The 17,097-nt window shown below is 36.6% G+C and overlaps 1 protein-coding gene across 1 annotated transcript in view; it reads right to left on the bottom strand.

Annotated features, from left to right (window-relative positions):
* The window catches only part of LOC120517725 (zinc finger protein Aiolos-like), a 124,274-nt gene extending 107,670 nt beyond the window's left edge, over nt 1–16,604 (bottom strand). The window contains exons 1-3 of the mRNA XM_039740184.1: nt 15,950–16,604; nt 2,702–2,755; nt 1,811–1,930 (exon numbers count right to left, since the gene is read on the bottom strand). Of these exons, the coding sequence (XP_039596118.1) occupies nt 1,811–1,930; nt 2,702–2,741 (160 nt within the window). The 5' untranslated portion in view covers nt 2,742–2,755; nt 15,950–16,604. The remainder of the gene's footprint in view (nt 1–1,810; nt 1,931–2,701; nt 2,756–15,949) is intronic.
* Nucleotides 16,605–17,097: the final 493 nt, after the last annotated feature.

Genomic DNA, 17,097 nt, shown 5'->3' on the forward strand with positions numbered 1-17,097 from the left:
ATATCCATTGTGTTAAATGTATTGTGGAACCATTTTGAAAGGTGAAAGTGAATAGGAGTCTTTGGTTGTTTCTTCAACACAGAGATTTCTCTTAACATTAACAATTACAAAATAGCAGGTACATATTCTGTGAATGTGTGTACTCTAAAAGCTACTAATTACACAGCAAGTGGCAAATTTATTAGGGACACCTACCCTTCTGACATAACTGGTTGTACAAATAGTGATAGAAACTAGGGGTGTTCACGGGTAGTGGAAAGTACAGAGAAACATTCAGGGTTTCTGAATTTAAAGCTGGAATCTCTACTTGTGTTGATATTTGAGGATCCATAAGGATATACATGTTGCTTAAGAAACCAGTATCATCTGACAGAATTTGTGAAATTCAGGAGGAAAATGCACAAGACAAAGAATTAAATGGATGAGAATACTGCACAGTAGTTGGCATCAAATGTAGTTATAAGACCAGCTACTAATTTGGAGTTTTCAAAGAAGAAAGGTATCAAGAATGGGCTGCTAACCAGAAACATCCAGCCAACGGTGGTCCTGTGATCATAAACAGAGGAACAGAGGCTGAGAAAAGACTGTAGCCAATAACACAATGGCTAGAACCAGTAAGTTAGCAGCACGGCACAGCATAGTACAACAGTGGTGCTAGAACAGTTATATTATAAATTTTTCTTCATGTGCAATAATAATGATGGCAATGGACTGAGGAAAGCTGAAAATCTTTTTCAGTCAAGAGACTTTTCAAGTCACTGTGAAAATTCGTCTAGTGCCCAGGGGGGCCATGTTTTTTTTATCTATGTTCCTGTTTACAGGAAGCAGATATAATTTTTCTAATTTGAAATATATTTACCATCAACTGAGAGTGATTTAGGACCCCTCTCACTGTATTACCACTCACCTTATGTTTGATCAAACTTTCCCTACCTTAGCCATTTGTTATGCATCTCTAGAGCTTACAAATTTTAGGTTTTCTGCAATGATCACTGGGAAGTGGAAGGTGCTCATAGGATTATTTTGAAAGGTGGGTGGTGGGGAAGAATATGCAAGGGAAAAGACAAACACATACTCAGAAAACTGTTGTTGTTATATATTTGTACATATATGTCGTCATCACCTGCTCCGCCTCATGATGTTAAAACTAGGAGCACAGGTTACAGAGTTCTTAATTCCTCAAGAGTATTTTCTCTTTATCTCAGACACAGACAAGATGTTGCCGCAGGATAGAAACACCCAGGAGGGTCAAACAAATTTTTGGGGATAAGACATACCTGGAAATTAAAAGAGCAGTTCACATCTGGATACAGGCAGAGGAGGAATTCCTCCCTTTGGAGGGTGTATTATTTGCCTGTTGTGAAATCAAGCCAATGATGAGTTGAACTATGAGGAGAGCTTAGAATAAAAGACTTTGTAAAAAAGCCTTAGCAAAACATTTGGGGCTACAAGAAACCTACTAAGGTAGTTTGATATATTTTAGTTTTATTATAATAAACAAAATACATTGTTATTAATTCAGGGTACCCTGGTTGTGACATTCTTTCTCTTCCTAGCAGTTAAAGACGGTTGCAATATATTAACATATTTTAGACTTAAACATAACACTCTACACTGCAATACATCCTGTTTACTGAAAATAACTACTCCTACAAAAATATACGACAATATAGCAATCCTGCCAGGTGTTCCATGGGAGGAAAAGACCACTTTAACATGCATCTGGAACTGGAACTTGAGCGTCTTAGCAATGCCTACACAGGTATACAACAATCAGCAGCACAAAATAACAGATTCATGGAAAACATACCAGCATCTCCCTCTTGTGAAGTTTTCTTAGCCAATTCAGTTGGATTTCTGTCAGAATCTGAAGTCTCTGTCTCATCTACAGAAGTTTGAATGCGTAGATCCAAAGACATCTGCTGACTGTCTGAATGAAAAGACAATTGATATATGTTAGAAACCATTCTTAACTTGAACTGGATCTACACTAAAAACAAACTAGTAGCCATTTCTATACTACTAAATGATGTAATGAAAATTGAGACATAAACGGCTACATTTTATGTGCATTAAGTGAGGAAAACTCTTGGCCCTAGACACAACTGAATCTTTCTGTTTAGATGAGATGTAACATGCCATGACTAGTGCCTTGCTTCTACATTATATTAAACAGAAGGCTGTGTTTCTGTTTAGTAAAGATATTTACTGCATTTTTACCTGTTGATTTTCTGATCCTTCTGATGATCATGAAATGACTGCTAAAGCAATACACCTACAACAGAACCCTGAAACATTCAACACTGTTTTGCAAAATTTCCTGATAACATAAATTTATACAAAATGCATTTAGCAATAGAAACTAAGGAACTTGAAGGCTTTAATTCCTAGACCTTTTCCTCCAATGTCAAAGCTTGAATTTTACTTTGGAAAGTTAAGTTATATTAGAACAGACAGGGAAGTCAAAAGTTCAACCTCAAACTTTCTACAGTGCAAACAAGGACGCCCACCTAACAAAAAAAATTCTTGGTTACTTCTGACAAAACTGCTCACACTTTGATAGTTCTTTTCTTTGCTTTTTTCACATATGCTTCCTAAAAACACGACTTCCTTTTCTGAAAGAGTGGTGCATGTTTAAACAGAATGCAACCTTCTTATATAGGAGGTATTGTAATGTATTTGTCAGTGGCATGGGTCTTACCTGAAGAGTGCCTCTGCTCCTGCGAATCATCAGACTCCATCTTCAGAGAGTTTTCTTAAAAAATAAAGAATCAGAAGACAACATTTATTTTTCAGACAATGCAATGTAACAAAACTGGACATGCTACAGTCTGTGAAGAGGTGGGAGAATGCAGAAGCCAGGTAGACCCGAGCAGCAATTTGCCATGCTCTTAACATCAGAACCTGCATCAAAACACCAAAAGCTGATTATGTGCTATAAGGAATTAGATATGTTAGAATAATTTAGCATATTTTTGGTGGTTATAATAAAATAGGAAACCTTTTATCAAATTTGGGCAGTGCAGATGGGGAACAAGAATTAGGAGGCAAGTGCTAAGGCACTTGCAAGTCAGGCAGAAACAAATGGAAAAGTAGAAAAGAATGATCTGACATTCACCAATTTGCTCTAGATGTTTTAAACTTGCCAGGCTATATTAAAGAAACTGTAAACACTCTAATCATTTCTTGATTGAGTGATTAAATCAACTAAGAGCCGAGGAGAAACATAACCTACACTCAAACAAGATTTGCAGATTGTGGCATTTCATTTAAACCTGTTCAGATTGATATAAAATATCAAATGATGATACATCAAAATAATGGAAAGCTTGATTTGTACTTGGAGGCTAGTCCTTGTAAAAAATCTCATCCTCTTTAGAACTCTAAGCAGTTTAAGTACAAATCACACAGCACATGCAGGGTCCTAAGCAAAAAGTGAGGTACAACTTGGCATCCTGTGTGTGCCATCTGCCAACCACAATTTGCAATTATTAGACAGTTACTAATGCAAGGGATTTTTTTTACATTTGTTTAAAAACAAAAATTGTTTTTATTGAATTGAAAATATAAAAGTACAGTATAATAGAACTGTAATATTTCAGCTTTGACAGTCAGTGTGAGAACAAATGTATTGTCAAAATTAGATTAAGGATCTTCAATTAGCTTGAACTTATATCTATATAATATATTTAAGCAAGTTACATGCCTTGTTAATATTAGGATTTAGCAACTGATATTAGTTGGTCTTATTTGGTTAATGAAGTCAGAGCAAAACTAATAACAAACATTATAGCAAAGACTTTTCTTAAATGTAGTTAAATATCAAGCTTCGTTGATCAAATAATTCAAATGAAACAATCATTTTTGGGATCTTGCAACCTCTATAAGCTCACAAATGATTTATATTCCAATTTTTTTTTTTTTTTATTTGGTTAACTAATGTTCCAAGGGATAGCATTAAGGTACATGCTGTAAAAGTCTATTAAAATATGTTTGGAATAGCTCTGTTGTAAGAATACAATATGTATGAAAAATTCAATTGTGATGATACAGGAAGTCTAACATGTATAAAGAAAGAGATAATAATACATCATTCTCAGAGAATTAGAATAAAAAGATTACTGTGTACAGACACTGTTGACACAAAATGTTGAAGACAGCCATAGCACTACAACATGCACTTTGCCCTAGTTGTTTTTGCAGGAAACATGGTTTTAACATGCTTAGCTACAGAGAAAAGTCCACAGCTATTCAAGAGAGTAGGAGCAAGAATTAAATTAAAAGAAAACGGGTATTTTTGAAAATAAAAAAACAGATTTGATCATCATGCATGAACAGCGTCATAGTACAGTGGGTAGCACTGCCACGTAACAGCACTTGGACTGAAGATAAACTTCCTATTGTGTTTCTGTCTATGTTGAGGCACACTGTTTTCCTTGTGATTCCTTGAACTCTAAATTAGTCCGATGTGAGCATGTGTGTAAATAAACAGACTGATATCTCATGTAGGGTTGGCTCCAGCCTTACATCCTTTGGATGGATTCAACCTATTCTGCAAGTCTGGTTTAGTCCCTGATACCCTCAATATTACAGATGTGTTCACAAAATAAAATACAAAAACTAAAAGCTTAAGTTTTCAATTTATCCATGTACTGCCCAGAAAAATAACACACACATCATCAGCACATTATCCTATTTAAGTACTACAAGAAATACTGAGAACTATACATATCCTGCTTCTGAATATGTCTCTGTTTCTTATGATTTAGATTACCCTTAAAACTTTCTGAGAGGGTCCTTACTTATCACACCTAAGAATTTTCAACAAAAACTGTTTTGGTTACATAAAGTGACAACTAAATATTGTGTTAAATTGTATCTGGTTTGCCCAAGTGCCCTATCCTTTGGTCTAATCTGTATTTACAGAACATAAAATATTAAACAAGCAACCAATGTGACTGATCAAAAAGCTAAGGAACAGCAATATGCAAATATTGTTCTATAATGCCTCCTCACATCTTTAGTGATCTTCCACATCCTGTGCTGCATAAATCTAGAACAATTTGACAAGCAATTAAATTCTGAACTACAGAATAACACATTGGTACCTTTACCTGTAATACTGCATAACAGTATCTTAACCGGAATTATAAAACACTATGTCTTTTATGGAACCATATTTAATTTTAATGTATATTTTCATTTGCCTAATGTTTTTTTGTACTTAATCAAATGAATTTGAAAATGATTAATAAACCTTACTTCAACCTTGACCTGGAACACAGTTACATACAATTTCCTGGGATGTCCTTCCAACTTCTGAGCCAACTTATTTTTACATCTTCAAACTACAACTGCCTCACAATGGAAATTTAATTTACATTAATTCTAATGATATCTCACACAGCTTTCAAACTACTTTTGGATGGACACACTAACTGCATTGCTCAATTCTATCAGTGTGTGAAGGTTAGGCCACTTTCTACTAACTAAAACAGAATAGCTATTTGTGATACTATTGGCATCTTTATCTTATATACAACATTGTGCAAAGTATGACAATGAATTTTATGAAGCAATCATAGATATGGGAGTTAATTTGAGCTACATCATCTCTTTTCTCAATAGCCTTCCTGTCAAATCGCATTGAGAAGAGCATTGGGTAAATAATGCTGCTATCATAATACTCTAAGCAAAAATAACCTTCAGATGGAAAGACTTCATGGGCTTTCCAACAGTTTTTGAATTCTACCCAGTAGAGTGAGTGCAGCTTATGTGTCAGGTCTATAGTCAATCAAACCAAGAGTATAATTCTTGCTTATTACACATAAACCTACACAGTAAACAATACCTTCCAGGCATGCCATTTCCCTATTTTTCCCAACTAAATAATGTACACTTATGACAGAATTCCACTCCCCTTTTACTTAACTTCATATGTATTATATTTATATCTCCTGCAGCCACATCAAATAAATGACACTCTGTTTCATTACATAATTCAAAGACTAACACTACCATGATAATCTGTTTACTCACTAATTATAAGCTAATTTTTAATTATTAGATGGAACATTCTAATTCTAACATTCATGCAGCAAGACACTGTTATATAATACAGATTTGAACGACTAAATTTTATTCAATGTGTTGAATAATACAAATGACCTATGGTACTAACTAGCATTTAATAGTGCAAATAAAAGTATTAACAAGAAAAAGGTGCACGATAAGATAAGGTAAGACAAGACAAGATAAAATCAGATAAAACTTTCTTAACCCAGAGAGACAAATAGAGCCAATAATAATAAGAATAATAATAACAACTGAAAAATAATTAATGAGAATGATTAATGGAGGAAGAATATCACACACCACATGTGTAATAATTTACCAATTGCACATATCAGATTATTGCACAAGAGAATATTGTTCTTGAAAGTTCCTAGATATCCCTACTGAAAAGGGAGGAGTTATAGAGTGCAGAGGTCACAGGGAGAAGGGATCTTGGGTGCTCAGTCCAGCACCTGGGGGCAATAAATCTTTTGCTGTGTAGGCTCTGATGTTCCACCAAGGAGGCCTGCAGGGGGTCAGAGAGATTGTTCATGATGTAGAGCAATTTCCTCAGCATCATACTCCTAGACACTTTGATAACACAGTCAAGTTCAACTCACAGAACCAAACCAACTCTCTTAATCAGCTTGTGAAGTCTATTGGCATCATCTGCTTACACCCTGCTGCCCTAGCATATCACTACATAGAATATACCGCTTGCATCTACAGAGTGATAGAATGTGTATAACATGGTCCTCCAGTAACTAAAGGACCTGACTTACCCCAGCAGGTACAGTCGCCTTTGGCCCTTTTTAATGACACCATCGGTGTTCCTGGACCACGAGTCTATTGTCAATATATACTCCCAGGTATTTATAATCCTCCCCACCTCCACATGGGGACAGGGCTCATGGGGATCCGCTGCTTCCTATAATCCAGGATAAGTGCCTTAGTCTTAGTGATGTTGTACTGTACACGGTTAGGCTCACACAGCTCCACAAAACAGTCCATCACTTTTCTGTTTTCATCCTCCTATCCTCCCAGTAATACAGACCAAAATAGCACATTCATCCGAGAAAGTCTGCAGATGACATGACTGTGATTTGTAACTGAAGTCCAGTAAATAGAGGGTACACAGAAAGGGAGATTAAAAAAAAGTACCCTGCAGTACTCCAGTAATGCTCACCAAGGTGTGCGAAGAGCAGGTCTGCAGCCGGCCAGACTGCAGTTGACCTGTGAGGTAAGTCAGTAATCCAGGGTACTATTGGAGCATTAACCTGCATGTCCAAAGCTTATTCCCTAGTAGAGAAGGTTTAATGGTATTTAAACTCCAACATTTCTTGACAATATTTGCCAACTTTTCTTGTAAGTACTAAAATTGCACTAGGTGATGTAAAACAAATAATGCTTGCATCACAGTTAGAGATAGTTATTTCGACTTTTGCTACAATTCCTGTCACAACAACCTGTACTTGTTGAACACTAAACTCACTTTGGATAACATGACTGAATGTATAAGCAGTTGCCCACAAACTAACACTGACATTAACATTTATGTTAATTTAGAACAATTAATTTCTGGATGAAGAAATACTTCATAAAGTGTCTCATATTTCTGGCACACACAATATGATACACAGCAGACTGGTAAGGTATTCATATAGTTCAGAATTATTTCACACTAACTAATTTCCATGCAAGAGTATGAGTGTGCACAAGGGTGCCTGGTGCATGGATAAACCGGAGCCTATTCTAAACACTGATTACTGCCTTATGCCTGATGAGCCAGGAAAGACTTCAGCTCCGCAAACCCTGTAAAGTACTAAACAGATCTGAAAAACAGTGAACATATACGTATATAAAAACATTGTGTATGTTCATTTATATGTATATATAGAGATAGAGATTTGAATAACCTGCATTGCAGTACAGTACAAGCAACTGTGTTAAGACTCAGCAGGCAAACACTCTTATTGTTCCTCTCTGTAGCAGGTCTGATCATCAACAGTCACAAACAAGATCAGGAAGCAATTGCATATTACTTCTGTATATGTAACACGTATGCCTTGTGCCATGTAAAGTTTTGTCCAAGTTATGGTGGATGTGGCTCCAATTTGTTTATGTGATTTTAGTCAATGTTTTATGTACTGTTTAATTCAGACTGACAGAGCATTACTGATATCTCCTTAATCAGCTGTTAGATTAATCCTGATAAAAGGCTAAATAATTAAGTTCTGTATGTCAGTACCATCAAATTTCACTTATTTTCTCCCATTAGGTTTTGAAGAAGAGGATTTTGAACTGTTGATTTAGGTGTTTGTTTGTCTTTTTGGTTTTGTGCCTGTTACATGCAGTTGTATAACTCTGCTCATACTATGTTGCACTCAAGCAAGTGGCATACATTTGCAGCATGCCCATTTTCTTTGTTCAAATTCAGGATGTTTTTTTAGCTGTAATTGGGTTCTGGGCATGCTGTATTTCAAAAAGAGCTTTTGCATATTGAGTTTGTTAAGTTTTACTATTTACAAAATAAAAAAAACTCCATAATAATACACTGGTTCAGATCACTATACTTTCAAAATTATTTTAACAGCCTCACTGTTACATCATCAGTGACTGAAACTTCACCTATATAGTGCTTTATTCTCAAGCAAGAACATTTCAAAACTAAAAAAACTGACCTTTTTATAGCAGCTCTTCAAAAATGTCAGATGAGCATGCTGTCTATATTAATGAACTGTCTATATTAATGAAGTATTTTAAAGAACATGCTTAAACATTAACTGGAATAAGCACAGGAAGTTCCAGTAGTACTTTATAAATTGCAAGCCTTAATCAAGTTTGCCACTTGAATAGGGCCTGAAAGTATTACAGTTTTAACGTTTCAACCTGATTTTTTGTTCTACAATTGTATTTCCCAAAAACAAATTTGATATAAAATGTATTACAGCCACAGTTTTAAAGTGTTTTTTTCCACTAAAGGGTTTGTTCTAGGATGCAACATAAATGCAACTGGAAAGTCATTTACCACATAGTTTACTTTTTATTAAGTATCTGAAATGCTTAAAAAAACATGAATTCAAGGTAAATGAGAATAAGCAACTATATTGATTTTACATTTACATTTTTTGAAGACTGTTATAAGGTAAAATCAGAACTTTTGACATCATAGCCTATGCAGGGCAGTGTTTATAAACACTTGACAGAACCATGTTCAACGCTGAAGCCAGTATAACAAGGTTACTCTGGTGGTACAATGCCTGTTCAGTTTACAAGGGAGTGAAAATTTATGGGATTTCAAATGGCACAGAACTGTTGTGGATAATTTCCTAATCTTAGTTTTCAAGAAAGGCTTAGAGAGTGTCTTTGCTTTAGTATAGATGTGAGCAAATTTTCTTAAAAAGGAAAAAAGGCAAAACTGCATTAGGAAATGTAATTCTCAGCCTCTTTAGGAAGTGCCTGAAAGTAGATTATGCATGTAAATTCAACAACATTTTCAGAATTTATTCCATAGAACAATTTACCTGGCAATTCCCTTTTGACATCTGACAAAAAACTTGCAGGTCAATATAAACAACTTCATTTGGCACAATCAAGAGTAGTAAAGGTTACAGGAAACAGAGCCTAAAGTGACATTTCCTACGGTTAAATAATCCATGAAAGTGGGTGGAGTTTAGTGCTCTGAGACTGTAATAAAAGAGCTTCAGCCCTGATTGTTACTGAATGCAAAAATTAGTGGGAGTGTCAGCATATTGATGAGACAGCTAAACCGAAGTTCTAGGAACGGACCTGGAAAATTCTAGAGACATTACATTTATATCTAGGAATCTTACTCAATTACAGCTCCTACTTTCCAAGTTTAGAATTAGATGTACATATTGAGATTTCAATATATTGAGAAAAAAAGCATCATTTTTTGACCGTTAGTTCAAAAGATACATTTAAGCAAGCACGGCAAAACATATAGTGGAAATGAGATGAAAATAAGTTGTATTCAGCCTGGCCAAAGAAGGATTAAAAAACAACCACACTGCCTGGGTCTGCAAACCAAGCTGCTTTAATCATGGAGGCTCATATCTCTAAAACCGCTGTTTTTTGCACAGCCTCGGAGTAGGCACATGCAGGTCAAAAAGGTGTGAAAAAGACTGAGAAGGGGTTTGAGTGCCAACTCCATGCAGCCCACAAAAGAAAAAAAAAACTCACTGAAACGCAGTGCTAACCATTATGGGCTCCATTATCTGTGAAAAGGAGGAGCACTGTTTTTTAGTTGTAATCCCTCCAGAACACACCAAATCTGCCGGAACAAACATCAAAAATGCTGATATTTTGACATCTGTACTTTACATGTCCACCCAATACATGTCCATTCTTTAGCAATGTAGAAATAGTCCAGAATTTCATGTGTATGCATTATAGCAGCTACGCTTTTAGATTTAATGCTAACTGTTCTTTTCCTGTAATAATGAATGGCTTCATAACAGATCACAACTGATCTGTAAATTCACAACATAATTGCATACAGGGGTCCTTACCATTTTAAAACAATGAAAAAGCTACTGTAATAAAAAACACTTAACAAAAGTGTAATTAAAAACAACAAAGAAAATGAATGATACTGTACTAAAACAAATTAACAATTACATGTTTCAAACTTTTCCTCTCAAGGAATGTCCTGGAAATATCTGATGCAAATTAAAAGTTGTCAAAGAGTGTATATCTATTTTTTATCTTCTTTCTGAGCTGAAATCAGTTACATAAGCTTCACTCAACAGAAGACGTTACGGTAGCACAGGACTACATCAGTTTATGCAATGGATGACGACAGTATGATTATATTCAAATAATGATGGCTGTAGAAATAAAGGAGGGGTCTTGCACTTACTTTCGAAACAAAGGTGAAATGTTTTAGTGAGAGTTTGACAACACAAATGTGCCAAGCATGAACCCCAGATAAATGTAAAGTAAAAGCAACAATTCAATATTATTGGCTGAGAATATAATGTTAAAATAGAACTGTGCCAACGTCTTGGATGGCAACACTTAGGCTGTAGTGAACACCACATTGTTATCAATAAGTGGACACCCTGAGTAAACTTGTATGTTCACCAAAAAAAAGGGAAATCAGAAACCTTTTCTTAATTATAATAGGCTTTTCATGCTATAACCTTACTGGCATTACTCAAACTAAATGCTTTCAGTACTACTAGTATCAAATTTAAATTTGCTTGTATTGTTTTTTTAATATACAGTATTGTGGTTTGTGATCAATTCTGTATTGTAGTCGTATTTAATGATACACTATAGTAGAGTTCACTGTGGAAGAAAATAGACAGAAGCAAACTTCAAAAGATAAAGCACTTACGAAGAAAAAATGGCAATACAAATTATGTAATTGAATAAAATAATTCTTCATTAAGTATTTTACGCTATTGAGTCCTTCACAGTATAATATTGCTAACTTTTCACATACAGCAAAGTTTTGTTCCATTTACATATGGAACAGAACCCTTCCTTCCTCTTGTGGGTACACTTTTGTAATTTTTTACAGAAGACTGTACATCCAAGCAATCACGTGTGGAAAAACAACTTATTCATATATACAATACACTTTAAAAATCAGAAATAAATACAGCCCATTACAAGTAAAATTCATAGCAAAAAAGAAAAGTCAAAAGACAGTGGTGAAACTGATTACACATGTATATTGTTTTCCTTTCAGCTCATTTACAGTAAAGCACTAAATTGATTAAAGGACAACAAAAAAAAAGAAAATATTTGTGTTTCTTATTACAACTTGCTCCTGCTTTCAGGAGTAGATTAGATTAGAGAAACTTTTATTAATCCCATGGGGAAATTCAAATTGAATACATTTTGCTGAGACTATTTTCACTTATTTACATTATTTTCCCCTGACGACTACGTAGTTAACATCAAATCTATTAAAACCAGCAGAGATGGCAAATCATCAACTACTTTACATGAAAATGTTTATCAACCCTTTGGCAAAAGCTAACTAAAAATAGAAAAACTGCATTGACTTTATTAAAGGTTTCTTTAGTGACATAATTAGGCCATCAATAGTAAAGAACTCTATGAAATTAAAGCGTGACACACCAAGTAGCATTGCCGCCTTACAATGTGTAAAAACCTGATTTAATCGCATCATTATTCTCAGACTTAAGCCTAGTCTGACTGAGTGTACCTGCATTTTGGAATGTTTTCTATGGTGGTCTGGTATCAAATTCATGGCAGGTTTCTGCCATTCACACATTGCTGCATGATCAGCTTGCTAACATCATATGCAAACACTATGTTTTCCATCTAAATCCGATTTGAACATGAATCCTAGAATTTTGTGTTAGGTGTTATACATAACAGAGATTACCTAACAAATATATGTAATTGAGAAGTTCAAATTCCCCAGTGCCTTCTTCACATACTGAAGATCTATCGACACTCGAAGCAATGGTTTCCATGACCTTAATCATAATGAAAGACACTACATAATATTCTGAAATACACTTAAAGCATTTCTTTGTTGCAGGTACCAACATCTATCCCAAAGGCTTCTGGAATAATGTATGATTTGATCTTGGAATGGGTTCCAGTACACTGTAAGGTCCACACACACATTATCTTCAATTTTGACTTGCTAATTAACCTAACAAGCACATATTTGAGGTGTAAGAGGTACACCAAAATGTCCAGAACAAAAAACCCATGCAGACTTGGGGTGAAAACACAAACAATATAGACCAAACTTTCGTGAATGCTTCAAATACAGATCTTGGGGTTCATTAAGTAGCAGCACCAACCACCGCTCTACTTCACAATATGGAAAGTCACTAAAATCTGTTAAACGGTGACATCACTGCTTCACTGTCTTTACTTCTTCCTTTGTTGATTGCTCAGCCACAAAGAATAAATATTTAATATTTGCAAACTGGAAATGTTACATGTGTTTTACTACAATGTTACAAAAATTACTAGAGTGTATACTAATCTAAATAAATGTAAGTTGAAGAACACTCTCACATGCATAAAATATTTTCCACTGTAGGCTGGTGTGAAGTTGATGGTGCATAGCTCTGGGTGGGGAATGAGTAGACTGTAGGAGAGATTGTAATACATATGATTGTTCTTATTGTGCAGAGCATATCGCACAAATGTTCTCAGAATAATACACTTCAAACAACTGGTTAAATCCTATACCAATGGCATAGTACAGTTCATGATTTCAGGCCCACACATGCTTTTACAACTGCTATGAACTTAACCACATTGATACAGAGATGTGCTGGGGTGTATGTGTGTAAAATAAAGTAGACAAATCTGCAAAGCATCATGAAATAAACTAACTCAGAAACAAATCCTGGGATGCTTGAACACTTATAAATGTAATCTTTTTTGTTGCCTTTCTGTAGAAATAATTTGAATATATTACACAAATAAGTGAACTTGTAATTGATTACAGCTGCCTTCTTTTGTGAAATAATAAAATGCAAACCTTGATATCAGTCTACTCCAAATTTCTTTATCCAACACAAAGTTACAGGGATGAAGAAAATGTCCCTAGGAGGATTGAATCCAAAACAAGAACCAACCCCAGATGGGACACTCACAAGACAGCCTCATGGACATTCAAACTCTTACACTGTTTCACACTAGACTAATTTAGAATCACCAACTAACTTAAAATGAACCTCCATGATTCATGTGAATAAACCCAAGATCCTGGGGGAAAGCTTCACAGAATAAGGGGAATGGAAAAGACAACACAAACAATAACAAGGCAAAGAAATGAATCCAGGCTCCTGAAGTTGTCACTCACAAGGAGCAATTTCAAAACATACATAAGATGTGGTTATTTTAATAACTGCAATGAGAAGCACAAAAGATAAAATCCTCACCTCCACTTTAACTACTCCCCACCCCCCCAACGCATATCCTGAAATAGGTTTTATGAAGGAAATAAAGGCAACTGAACAGTGTAATTTCCTCCACAAATAATCTTTTGCAAAGGTCCCTCTATCATGCCTGTCAAACAAGCTATTAAACTTGTACATACTTGGAGAACATAAAATGAGAAGGGTTATCACTGAAGATGGAGTAAATGCTTTTGGTACTGCCTTTAATGAGGGCATTCAATAGATGGAGGACGTTTTCATGAGCCATCCGGACAGGGGGATGGGGAGCGTTACAACAACAACATATACCGCCTTGTCCTGCTGGAGTGCAGGTAGTAAAGACAGAATTTACACATCATGATTATATTCTGAGACAGTATAAGATAAATCGATACAGCCTGAATTTACAAGGTTACCAGATCAAAACCTATCCAGCTGTTTTGAGTTCTGTCTTGAAGCAAAAGCAGTGTTCATGTTTCTCCTCAGTTAGCTCAATTATATTAACTTCCTGTCAGATACAGAATCATGTATAAAAATAGACTGTTAGCACCATAACCCTAGAACACCTGCCTATGCAGCTTATCCTGCAAAAACTTGTCAACTATGGTTTGATGCTGCTCTATCTACTATTCCAATGGCTCACTCCACAATGTTTAGCAACGGCTTCTATTTTTCTTCAAATTCCCTCAGTAGATCTCTTTATGATATGAATCCATCGAAGCTAAAGAGGGCTGAATATTTTGAATCCAGTGTCGTTGTGTTATAGCTGCAGCCACCCTGATCTAGAACAAGCAGATAAGAAAATGGATGAATGTACAGATCCCTCCCTCCTAGAACTATTTTTCCAGCATTAACTTTAAGAAAGAGCATCTTAGAGGGCTTCTATACTGTGCTTGAATTGCCATGTACAGTATTTCTCGTATTCCAAGTGTTTTTTGCTATTCCTAATGCCAGGTCTGTTCCAAGCTCCTCACTTCTAAGGATACTGTCACTTCAGCTTGAGTTTAAGCATCTTAGTTTTTTTATTTGTACAAAATGTGTTGTAAATGTGCATGTTTAATGGCGATTTACATAACTATGACTAATATACAAAAGAATGACGGTCTGTTCACTCTAAAAAAAAAGGGTGGCTAGATTTTCATATTTATGCCTTATTTTGTTCCACACAGTAAAACTGAGAGTACAGACCATCTGCCAGTAAAGAACACACGCTCTTTTGACTGGTATTACTGTAAAACTAGCACGTGTCAAAAAGAAATCATGTAGGTAAAATTCACACAAAAACCTGATCAAATTAGAAGAGTGGCATATGGATCCAAACGCCGTGGTGCCAGGGAATGCCTACTACTGGAGCAGGTGCAGTGGTCGGCTCCTTACGATGCAACGGCTGCAAGTTAAACCAGACACTTTAGATAACTGAGCCGATTCTTTTCTCTCTCTCTCACTCCCTCTACTCTTTTATTAGGGTATTAAACCGTAGGTGTGTTGAAGAGATGTGTTGAAGATCAAAGAAGTGCGTTTCTCAAAACATAACTGTCAAGTCATTTCTCAGTTGGTCAGAATGAATAGGCTAGCTTCGTCCTTCCTACCCCCTTTTATCTTCCTTCTTTTTCTACTCTGAGAAGCACAAACACACCAAGCACTTTGCCAACTTCCAAAATGACAATACCCTCAAGGTTGCCACCTTTTTTTCCTCAAGGTGCACATGAAGCATTAAGGTTAGGGTTTTCTTGACTTTCTAGACACCATAAACTTCCAGGACTTGAAGTTTTTTGCTCTTCACTGACATTTCACACCTCGATGGCTGAAGAGCGGGAAAGCGGTCCTTGCGCCGCGCCGGAGAGCCGACTCATTTGCCTCGCCTGCAACGTACCACAGCTAACCTTTCCTTCCTCTCTTTCGCTCAGTTTCTCTCTTTATTTCTTTCTTCTTCCCCCGTCAAAAAGGCACCCAATAAAATCGCCAAAACAGCCCTGAGAGTCGCCTACCTGTCGTCGATGCTGCAACTCGCGTAGCCACTCCAAGCTGCACGTGCCGGTTGACGCTGGAGAAGCCGAGTCAAGAGCGCGGGAGATTCCCTTTTCCACGCCGGACCTGCAGACTGCAGCGTGACGTCATACGCCATCCCGGGGAGAGAGAGAGAGAGACGGCCGTCTTAAAGGCACAGTGTCGAGAGCAGCGTCGCGGTATTCAAAGAAGACGCTTTTCTTTTCCTGTGTAAGCCTCTTGTTTATTTCTATTAAAACGTATTTTTATTTGTACGGGGTATTTTGACGTCAGCCTTTAATCGACAAAGAGGTGAGAGCGTGCGCAATCGGTGTGCAAGACTTAACAGCAACACGTCGCCACCAGCGGTGTGTTTGCCTTTAAGATTAAAGCGTTTTCAGTTGAGGTGCGAGGAAACGAGGGGAAGAGTTCGCAGGCCGCTGCACCTGAGATGAAAAAAAGTTGTCTTCACTTCACAAAAGTTTTCTGCAGGAGAGAGGAGCAGCTGTACAGTAACGGCCGTGTGATCTCGCGCTTCTGTGGAACTCGTGGGATGCAACAGGCCGATGCTGCTGGCCCTCCTGTGAATAATACAACCAAAATGTGTAGCATGGTATCATAAATAAAACGCCAGGCGGAAATGTAAATAACGAATAAATTATGTTAGTGGAAGTGTGGTCATAATAATAAAGTGTATCAGCGCTTCTGAAATTATGGCTTTGTTCTCTTATTTGAGAAAGCGTCATAGGGCGATACAGTTATGTACTGCATGTCGGAAATTGTTAAAAGATTAGGACAGTGCAGGTGGGATGAAAGGGATGGACAAAAGCGGTGGAGGGGTTGCTGCAGGGACAGGGCTTGAGTGTCAACGGAGGAGCGGAAAAGAACGTGATGAAGACCCACCATGTATGTAGTGTGATTTGAAATGAACAGTTAAAGCGAGCCTCGCTGCAGTATTTAATGCGTGTGTGCCGATGACAACTGCGAAGTGCTGACGATGAAGTCGCCAATGTGTCCCCAGGTGTGAAGCAGTTTGTGTGAGGCACAAGTCACTAAATTGGTGTGTATTGTGCCTTAAAACCTGATTTTGTGTATTGGAACAATAACTGGCTTCACCGACAGACTAAAGAGGCAGCGTCTTTGCTCACAT

Source organism: Polypterus senegalus, chromosome 17 (assembly GCF_016835505.1).
Source record: "Polypterus senegalus isolate Bchr_013 chromosome 17, ASM1683550v1, whole genome shotgun sequence".
NCBI classification, from domain to species: Eukaryota; Metazoa; Chordata; class Cladistia; order Polypteriformes; family Polypteridae; genus Polypterus; species Polypterus senegalus.